This window comes from Panicum virgatum, chromosome 9K, assembly GCF_016808335.1.
Source record: "Panicum virgatum strain AP13 chromosome 9K, P.virgatum_v5, whole genome shotgun sequence".
Lineage (NCBI taxonomy): Eukaryota > Viridiplantae > Streptophyta > Magnoliopsida > Poales > Poaceae > Panicum > Panicum virgatum.
This window is the reverse complement of record NC_053144.1, coordinates 39,525,632-39,536,572: the sequence shown is the minus strand read 5'-3', so window position 1 is coordinate 39,536,572 and position 10,941 is coordinate 39,525,632. Positions and strand designations below refer to the sequence as shown.

The 10,941-nt window shown below is 52.5% G+C and overlaps 1 protein-coding gene across 1 annotated transcript; it reads left to right on the top strand.

The window, feature by feature from the left end:
* Positions 1–510: 510 nt before the first annotated feature.
* Positions 511–5,599, top strand: LOC120651368 (auxin transporter-like protein 3). The gene is made up of 4 exons (XM_039928842.1): positions 511–804; positions 906–1,486; positions 3,264–3,729; positions 4,895–5,599. The coding sequence occupies exons 1-4, from the start codon at positions 601–603 to the stop codon at positions 5,252–5,254; spliced, it is 1,611 nt and encodes a 536-aa protein (XP_039784776.1). The 5' UTR covers positions 511–600; the 3' UTR covers positions 5,255–5,599.
* Positions 5,600–10,941: the final 5,342 nt, after the last annotated feature.

The window sequence follows — 10,941 nt, the reverse complement described above, 5'->3', positions numbered from 1 at the left end:
GGAATGCAAGCATGGCTCTGTACCAAATCCTTTTTCCTGAAGTTCTTAAGAATTTCTCGATCGTATCTGAATGGGGTGCTACTAAATGTAACGATGAGATGGTGAGGAAATCTAGGCCGTTGAGCACCCATGCATCCAATGGACGACACGTTAAGTTTGTTCTTTTAGCGACATCACTCAAGTGATCCACAAACTTTATCCCCAAAAAAGTGAAGCTCATACATTGCCCCACTTATAATGTCCAGGCAGCGCACACTTTCTTCGTATGCCCCCCAGCTGACAATTATGTCCCACGAGCAGCAAGCCCCTCCCTCCTTTCCCCAAGATTTTTCACCCCATCTTTTTACACCTTTCTTTTTCTTTTCCACTCTGAAGAGGCAAGTGCCCAAATAAAATAAAGGTAGGGGAGGCGGGGGGCATGAAAAGGAAGGGTGCTGGGTTTCTTTATGCCCCAGCTGCTGGGGTGCTGTCTCCCCGTCCCTCCATATATACGACGCCACCCCTCCCCTGCTATTCACACTGCTCCCACGCCGAAGCACCACCACCAAGGCCCAAGCAGCTGCTCATTAGTGAGCTAGAAGTAGCTAGCTAGAAAGAACAATGGCTGCCGGCGGCGGCGGCATGGCCGACGAGAAGGCGCCCGAGGCGTTCGGGCTGAGCCGGCACGTGGCGGAGGCGGAGATGGAGGAGGAGCACGGCGGTGCTGGTGGCGGCGAGTCGTCCAGCGTCAAGTCGAAGCTGTCCGGGCTGCTGTGGCACGGCGGGTCGGCGTACGACGCCTGGTTCAGCTGCGCCTCCAACCAGGTATGCAATGCATGCATCCTTTACTTAAATTAAGTTGTTAATTTCTGCATGAACAACACAATGGTAATAATAAGGTTGCTGATTGGGTTTGCTGCACGCAGGTCGCTCAGGTCCTCCTGACCCTTCCCTACTCGTTCGCCCAGCTGGGCATGCTGAGCGGCATCCTGTTCCAGCTCTTCTACGGCCTGATGGGCAGCTGGACGGCGTACCTGATCAGCATCCTGTACCTGGAGTACCGCACCCGGAAGGAGCGCGACAAGGTGGACTACCGGAACCACGTGATCCAGTGGTTCGAGGTCCTGGACGGGCTGCTGGGCCGCCACTGGCGCAACGCCGGCCTCGCCTTCAACTGCACCTTCCTCCTCTTCGGCTCCGTCATCCAGCTCATCGGCTGCGCCAGCAACATCTACTACGTCAACGACCGCCTCGACAAGCGGACGTGGACCTACATCTTCGGCGCCTGCTGCGCCACCACCGTCTTCATCCCCTCCTTCCACAACTACCGGGTCTGGTCCTTCCTCGGCCTCGTCATGACCACCTACACCGCCTGGTACATCGCCGTCGCCTCGCTCCTCCACGGCCAGGTCGAGGGGGTCGCGCACTCGGGGCCCACCAGGATCGTCCTCTACTTCACCGGCGCCACCAACATCCTCTACACATTCGGCGGCCACGCAGTCACAGTGTGAGCACTACTGCTGCTTCTCTCTCTCTGCTGTTTCATTCATTCCCAAGTAATTAATTAATCTGTTTTAATTAATTAGTATTAGTATTAGTATTAGTCGTGGCTAACCGAAAGTAGCTGTGACTGTGAATGTGAGGGCACTGCAACGGTCACTGGGTAGCAGCGAGCGGGCGGGCGCGCGTGCGACGTGCGTGCGCGCACGCCAGAAGCTCGCGGCCCGGCACATGCACGGGATGACGGGAATGATGCGGGGCCCATGTGTCCCGGGGACCACTCGCCGGCCGGTTCCGGTAGGCATGCATGGCGAGCATGCCGTAGCTGAGACTGAGAGGCCATGGGCCACACGGTGATTAATTAGGCACAGAGATAATAAGTTAATACTAATAGCTGATGATCTTTCATCTTTGGGGCCGGCCAAAGAGCAAGAGTCCAAATGAACTGGTGTGGTTGCTTTGTTTGAACTAAGGGGCCGTTTAGTTCCCAAAATTTTTTGATCAAAAATTTTTGTCTCCCCTTTGAACACATACATGAAACATTAAATATAGTTAAACAACAAACTAATTACACAGTTTAGATGTACACGATGAGATAAATTTTTTGAGCCTAATTAGTGCGTGATTAGCCGTAAGTGCTACAGTAACCCGCATGTGCTAATGATGCGGTCGAAGGCTTCAAAAGATTCGTCTCGCGGTTTCCAAGCAAGTTCTGAAATAAGTTTTTTAATTAGCGCCCGATTAGTCCTCCCGACATCTGGTCAAACAATCGATGTGACCTTTGAACCAAAAATTTTCACTAACTAAACACCCCTTAATTAATGATCCATGCATGGTCTTGAGCTAAAGTTAGTAGATGCACATGAGCTAGCTAGTAGATGCATATATATATATGGTGACACCAGTAGTTCCCTTTGTGACCTCAACTGGAGTATGTGAATGTGAAGAATTAATCGTTCCACAAGGAGTTGTCGTCGTCGTTGCACAAAGAACGATGCACGCGGACAAGCAACCTAGCACGCACCACACACAGCAGTCAGTGGGCCTCCCTTCTGCTTTTCGGCCCCGTTTAGATCCAAAAACTCCCAAAAAACCAAACTTTCCATCACATCTCCATCCCATCGAAATATTAAATGTAGCACATGACTCATACATAAAATATTAAATGTAGATAAATAAAAAAACTAATTGCATAGTTTTGATGTACGTTGCGAGACGAATCTTTTGAGCCTAATTAAGTCATGATAGAACAATATCTATCACAAACAAACGAAAAGTGCTACGTATTTTTTTCAGCGCTACAGTGTCCTTTTAAGGGGAACTAAACACAGCCTCATCACCGCCTGCTCCGACAGCCCTCCAGCAAGGACAAGACCGTTGCATGCACCACCCGCGTGCTCGCCGGCCGCCAACCAAGCTGGCGAGACACCGTCACGCAGCTCCTTCAACAGTCTGATAATATAAGCAGATCCCTTATCAATAATCCATCTCCTGTTGAACCGACACCCATGCACAGAGTCCCACCGACAGCTGGGCCCCGCATGCCACGAGGCACCAGGACCCCGCGCCGTGGAAAGTCCCACACCTCTCTGCCTGCATGCGTAGCTTCCTTTAACTTTATTTTTTCTCAAGATTTAGCTTCCTTTAACTTGTCTTGCATAGTACTGCATGCTGGTCCAGCAGCGGCTGATCGATATGATCTCGCCCGTTCAAATAAATGTAACTAATAGCTGATCGACGACTCTGTACGTACATGTAAATGATGATGCATATGACGGCTGCAGGGAGATCATGCACGCGATGTGGCGTCCCCAGAAGTTCAAGTCCATCTACCTGCTGGCCACGGTGTACGTGCTGACGCTGACCCTGCCGTCCGCCGCCGCCGCGTACTGGGCGTTCGGCGACGCGCTGCTGACCCACTCGAACGCGCTGGCGCTGCTGCCGCGCACGCCCTTCCGCGACGCCGCCGTGGTGCTCATGCTCATCCACCAGTTCATCACCTTCGGGTTCGCGTGCACCCCGCTCTACTTCGTCTGGGAGAAGCTCATCGGCCTCCACGACTGCCGCAGCCTCTGCAAGCGCGCCGCCGCCAGGCTCCCCGTCGTCGTGCCCATCTGGTTCCTCGCCATCATCTTCCCCTTCTTCGGGCCCATCAACTCCGCCGTCGGCTCGCTCCTCGTCAGCTTCACCGTCTACATCATCCCGGCGATGGCGCATATGGTCACCTTCAGGTCGCCGCAGTCCAGGGAGGTACGCTAGTGTGCAGCTTTAATTCTTGTCCATTTCGATCTGCATGCATTCACGCTGTCTTTCTTGATCGGCCATCCAGTTGACGAGACACTTTCTTGGATGTGCATGCCTACACTGGGGCCCGTCGCCATTGTCGCAGTCGCAAACAACGTCGTCGTCGTTGCAGACGCGATGGACATGTCGATGTCATGTAGTAGGACACACACACGCAGCTAAATCAACAAAAACTGCAGTTAGCTAGCTAGTTCAATTATTTGCTCAGACACGATAGATCGATTCTAGAGACTAGCAGCTAGCTCCTTCATACAAAGCACATACAGGGCCCACCGAACCTGTCCATGACCTGCTGCTGCTTCTTGCATCCACAGCCCAATCAGCTAGCCTGCATGGAATGGAAGCAGCAGGTCGGTGATCGATCGCGGCGCGTCGGTGGCCATGGCCTGTCTCAATACCTGCACAACACATTGATTGAAGCCCATGCAAGCCGGCCTGTACCCTGTAGCGAGATCTCGTAGCACCCATAGCCATGCTTGTCAAGTCGTATACTAGCTACTACATGCATCTCTAGTACTGGATGGCCGGCCGGTGCAGTGCAGTGGTACGGTGTCGTGTCACTGAAGGCAAGACAAAACTGCAGCGACAGCAATTCCTTTTCCGGCCAGCGCCGCAAGTGGTGGCGATAATTAATAAAACTAGCCAGCCAGTGTGCTGCTGGAAAGCCACATGCACTCAAACGCACAAGGGTGCAGGGGTGAGCGGGAGCGCCTTTGGACCTTGCGGTGTCCGGGAGCCCTTGGCATGGACGGAGCAGGCGCCCCATGCCATTGCAGACATATTGTTCTGCTCGGGCCTATGATAGATGTGGAGGAGGAGGTGGAGGACACCAATGATATGATATGATGAGGCCCACCATGGGAGCTAGCAGCCAGTGGGTAGACTACTTGAGAGTTGAGAGAGCTTGAGCTCTCAGCAGCAGTCACATCCAACAAAATGCCCTGACCCACTTTGAAATAATCGATCATTACACATATGCATCCCCAATAAGAATTTCCTTTATCATATATATCATCATTATGAAATATATGTAACTTTTCCTTTTCTTCGTTGTTACTAGTAGCTAGCTGGTTATCAACACACTAATTAATGCATTCATGGTAACTGCCAGAACGCGGTGGAGCGGCCGCCGAGGTTCGCCGGAGGGTGGACGGGCGCGTACGTGATCAACTCCTTCGTGGTGGCGTGGGTGCTGGTGGTCGGCTTCGGCTTCGGCGGCTGGGCCAGCATTACCAACTTCGTGCAGCAGGTCAACACCTTCGGCCTCTTCGCCAAGTGCTACCAGTGCCCGCCGCACCTCGCTGCCCCGCCGCCGCCCATGGCCCCGGCCCCCGCCATGCCACCGGCGACGGCCTTCAACGCCACCGGGTTCTTCCCTCCGGTCCCAGCCCCAGCTCCGGCGCCGTCGCCCATGATGAACTTCTTCCTCCGCCACCACCACCACAGGCACCACGGCCGCCATGGCCTGTGATCGACATGGCCGCCTCAAGTTAATCTGGCAGATTAGTATATGTTCTCCGTTCGAGTTTGCTGTAGTTGTAGTGCTACTGCCTACTTGTTGATGGGCAGCAGCGAGGTTGTTCAAGGTAGCCCTAGTAAAAATTCCTTTGTTCTACTACTCTATGCCACCATCTCTTCATGTTGAGAGATAAAAGAGAGTCTGGGGCGGCTAGGTACCTCGAGCTTTGTACCGGTAGCATGCATTTCAAGCAGAGATGTGATACGTTTGGAGTCTCTTGTCCTGTGCCGTGTCCTTGTGTGGAGCTGCTTTCGAGAAAGATGCAGAAAAGAAAAGAGAGAAATGCATGGAATGTTACTGGAGGGAGAGCTGTGTTAGTTGTTCTCATGCAGATGCATCAGTCTGTCATATGCATGCCGGCCTCCCGTTCCCTCTCTTGTCACTGCAAGCATCGCTGTATTAACAATGGTCACACAGGGAATGGTACGGCACGCATACTTTGGGCCACTCGGAAGTCAGAAGAAGCTGTGTGCATCAAACAGAGTGAGAACCCTATCTAATGCATTAAGGAAAATGGTCCTGTTAGGCTATTATTGTGATTTTAGTAATTAAGTGATGGCATAGTCAATGTGACTAACAAATTGTTGGCTCATATTCGTAGGATTATGAGGTCCTATGGATCAACTCCAATTTATAGCCAAGATTTGTCCAAATCACATCCAAGATGCTCTAGTCATAGCAAATAAAAATCCGGATTGGAAGAGAATATTTTAGGGTGTCCAAATGATAGCTAAGATGGATTGGTCAAGTGACAGCCTGAAATGAAGCATCGGCTAGCATCGAAAATGAACGGGTTGGTGCAATTTGAGAATTGCAACGACGGTCAAATGCACAAAACCCCTCAAGCACCGGATCATCCGACACTCTGAAGTCAGGCGTCGGTGCAATGCCAAATTGATTTGGTGATTTGCTTAGTCCAGAAGGTTTGGGTCAAAAGTGCTATCAGCACCAGATCAGCCAGCATTACTGAAGAAGGCGTCAGTGTAAGCATGGTTTGATTACTCGAAGAGCATGTCAAGGCACAGAAGGTTTCGGTCAAAAACTCTTCTGCATCGGATGAAACGGGCACCGGTTGAGCGTCGTTTCTACGACACAAGCAAAAGTGGCTTTGGGAGAAAGGGGCCAGCTGCCATGTGGCTGAAAAGGGTAACACACGATCCGACACCCTCCAGATATAGTATGTTCATCTTTTCGTGGCCATTGGAGCAATGGCTCTCGGTGTTGTTGACTCGAGTCCACAATCGAAGTACCACATCGTCTCTTAGTTACCAAATGCAACCGTGTGTCGGTGTTTAACCACCAAACTGTCCGAGGGATACTCCCGAGATGATTGATTGTAGCCAGGGAGTCACCGAGATCTGAACGCAATGGTGCAAAGAACACAAAGTTTTAGATAGATTTGGGCTGCTGAGAGCATAATACCCCACGTCCCGTGTGGTGGTTTGTATTGCCTTACAAATTGTATGTTAAGGAGGGATCTCTGCCTGCCCTTATATAGTCTCGAGGGACAGAGTTATATGAAGAATCCTAGCACAGAGTCTTACTCGAACACGGTCGAGTAGTTTCCTTGTATGTCAACTAGTCCTACGCCTAATCGGGTAGTTATAGTAGGATAAGGTACATACCATGTGCTATCCATTATTTTAGAATATTCTACGCCTATAAGCAGTCCCATTGCCCCGGGTCTGACAAGCCTCTGAGCTCTTTGTTGACGCTCAATAACGATCATTTCCAGGTGTCAGCTTGATCAGAAAATCATGAGAGTTTGCATTTCTTACATGCATTATTATCCAAATAAATCCATGAATCACACTTTACTTTTTAGAATATGCAAGATATTTTTTTGAGCTAATATTCTGGTTGCAAGCACACTTTGGTCCGACATAAAATCACAGAAAATATCAAAGCGCAGAATCAGGCTCAAATGGACCAAGTGTAGCCCAAGAATCAAAACAAACCCAATCAAGATAGGCCATCCACTACTACAAAATTCTATTAACCGAGGCACTTTAAAATTACCTCGAAGGCGGGTACATTAAAAAACCGTCTCGGTTAATACATTCGATTAACCGAGACGTTCATTTCTTATTTACCGAGGCAGTTACGACAACCGTCTAAGGTTTTAAATCTCCGGCTATAGCTGTCGCTATAGCCAGAGATAGCTGCTGAGGAAAGAAATAGCTAGGAGATGCAACTTTTAGCGCTAAACAATGGTCACCGTTAATAGCCGGAGATAACCAGCGATAGCAGCTAATTCATAGATTTTTTAGCAGCAGCAAAACGCAAATGGCCCACAAAAGGACCGTGGCCCATAGAATGGCAGCCCACGAAGGCACGAAATAGCAGCCCACACTAGCTTCAACGTTCAGAACCCTGCGAGCTTTGGCGGACGGAGACGATGAGCAGCGTTGGACATATCTATGAGCTTTTTTTTTCTTATTTTTACAGAAACAGCTAAATCTCTTAGCCGCCAGCTATCTCCGACTATAGCTGCACTTAGCTATTGCATAGGACAGGAGCTAAGAGGCTTAGCCGGAGATTTTAAGCTTTGCAACTGCCTCGCAAAATATATTAACCGAGGCGGTCATTGTTACTCAACTGTCTCGGTAAATCAAGTCCAGCCCAATAGCCCATAAAGCCCAATTGGGAGCACATGGATATAAGAAATTCTAACCCTAGCTCTATCCTCCCCACCACAAGAATCGCCTCCATCTCTCTCTCTCTCTCGAACCCACCGGCGGCGTTGGGCGAGGCGGCACTCCTCTCCCTTGCCCTCCCTCACTACTCCCTCTCCCCGCGTGTGACATCCCGAAAAATCAACCAAATTAAAACATGCGATAAAAATAATTATTTGCAAAACTTTCATCGTTGAGCTCAAAACCCCCATAAACCCCGAACCCTATTTTCCGGAATCTCTCTCTGTTCCAAGTGTCCGATTTCCAACCCCCGACCGCTTCCCTGTGGCCTCGTCCGCGCGCGCACGCGACGTTGCGCGTGGCCGACCGGCGCCGCGATCGCGGTGCGAATCTCTCCATCTCTCTCTCTCTCCCTTTTCCACTCTCTCTCCCCTTCTTTTCTTTTTCTTTTTCTTTTTTTCCATTTTCCTTTTCTATTCTTTTTCTCTCCCCTCTCTCCTTCCTTTCTCCTCTGCCGCGCGCGCTTGGCCCGGCCCCCCTCGCCTCCTGCCCGCACGTGCCCGCTCCGCCGCTCCGCTCGGCGCGCCGCCCCTCTCTCCTCCCCGCGCGCGCTGCTGGGCAGCTCGCCACCGCGCACGCCGGCCATGCTCCCCGTCCTGCCCCTGCTCCGCACGCCCCCCTGGCCCACGCACTCCACCACGCCAAGCACCTCACGGTCTCCCTCTACCCACGCCGAGCGAGACGAGGCCACGCGCACACCGCGCTCGGCGCCGCCCGCTCGGCTCGGTGCCGCTTCCCCGTCCCGCGCACACGCGCGCACCGGCACACGTGTGTGCACGAACACGCTCACTGTGCACTCCGCGACACCGGCCCGCGCAGCTGTGCCACGCCGCCGCCCGCGCGCGCACCCCCCCCGCACGTCGTACCCCTTCCTGCCCCACGCGCGCTCCGTCCACGCGCACCACGTGCCGTGCCGCTCGCCGCGACGCCTGCCGTTCGCTTGGTGCCGATGCGCGCGCACTCGCCACGCGACGTGCGCCGCCCGCCGTGCCGCTCACCGCTGCGGCTCGATGCCGGCCGCCTCCGGTCCCGCTCGCCCCGCTCCCGGGCCCGCCCGCGCTCGCCAAGCCACTGCTCCACGTGCACCCGCCGCGCCGCGCGTCGCCTTGCAACAGCGCCGCCGCTGCCACCTCCCTGTGCCTTCCGCGTGCCTGCGCGCCTGCCCGTGCCATCACGTCGCCGCTGTGCCGCATCGCCGCCCGCGCCGCCGTGTCGCGCCGCCATTAACGCGCCCGCACCGCCCGCCGAGCCGCCACCGACGCACCCCTCCCCCACCGACCTAAATCGCCTATAAAAGGGCACCCAGCATGGCTCACCCTCCCCACAACCCCGCTTGCCGGCCATAGCTTCCCTTCCTAGACCGCAGCGCCGCCGCCGCAGTCTCCTCCACCCACCGCCGCCCGCTTCCGTCGACCCGCCTCTGCGCGCCGCCCCAGCCCGAGGTGAGGACGGGAATCACACCCGCGCACCTCCCTTTCCCTTTCCCCCTCGTTCCCGGCCGCCGGCGTGGCCCAGAACGGCCGGATTAGCCGCCGCCGACGCCCTATAGCCGCCTCCTCTGTTTCCCGTGGAGGGAGGAGGAAGAAAGGGGCATATTAGCCCATAACCCCCTCCCCTTTCTTCTAATTGTTAAAAGAACCCCTCCACCCTTTGGCTTTTATGCAAAAGCATCCCTGCCCTTTATGATATTCACAAACAAACCCTTCCAATATGCAACATATTTATAAATAAACCCCTGACCCTTTTTAGGAGGACCCAAATAGTTTCTAAAATACAAACCAAGCCCCTGCCTTCTCAAATATAATTACAAACAAGTCCCTGAACCCTTATTTAACCCCCTAAAACTCTATATAACCTATCATTTCATGCGCCAAACGAACTCGGATCTACCTGAAACTTTACCACGCCTCTCATGACATAGTTTCGTCCATGCCATTAGGAAACCGCCCGAAAATATTACTCCAAACTCCATATCTTAATTATTTCCGATTCGAGCTCAACGATAAAACTTTTATTTCTTTTTTCTTGATTGTGTGTTTGTTTGTATGCGTCGTAGACCACGGTGTGAACGAAGGAGAGCCCGTTGACGAGCAGTACTATGAGCCAGCGAATGAGGACCAGTTCCGTGACCCCGAGCCCGAAGGACAGTGCTTCGACCAGGACCTCCTCGAAGGCTTCGAAGACGGCAAGTTCAATCCCATCCTTTGATGCATGTTTTGTCCTAGTTTTTATAAACACAACCTATTGGCCTGTTTTACAAAATTGCATATGTTTTGCCTGCTGAAAACACGGTTGGATAGCCACCCCTTGATTTGTTATAACCATTCGTTGACCACCTAGATTAATGTCTGATTTTGTTTGGACGTTAATCGCTGCTAGAACGCTTAGGATCTTATACAAAATACAACTTGTTTTATAAAGAAAAGGTGTGCATGTGTGGGAAGGGATAAAAGTGGATTTTCGAAAAGATAAGTCTGGACGGGATGGATGGCATTTCTGTGTGATTTGCCGTTTGGTGTGCTTGTGCCTGTGTGGCCGGGCAAGGAAGGGAGATATCCATCTTGTCACAATTAAGGATCGAGTTGGTGTGTCATCTCACCTAACTCCACTATCATGCAAACCACTCGACCGTTGTATGGGCAACGGCTTAGCATAAACCCCACTAGTTAGTTTGATAGCCATCAGGAGAGCGGAGAGCAACGGGTGATCAAGGAGAAGGGATTAGCTCTGTGTGACTTATGCCCCGGTTACAACCCCTTGGTGCATCCCGTGATGGCTAGTCAGGTCTAGCTAAGGTGGGTAATGACTTTGTTGGGATCTGCACCAACACTAAGGTGATCGAGTTGCGGTACCCCGCTTGTGGGTCGCACACCTCTACAGAGTTAAGAATCTATTCGAATAGCCGTGCCCACGGTACTGGGCGAGTTACGGTGTGGTCACATA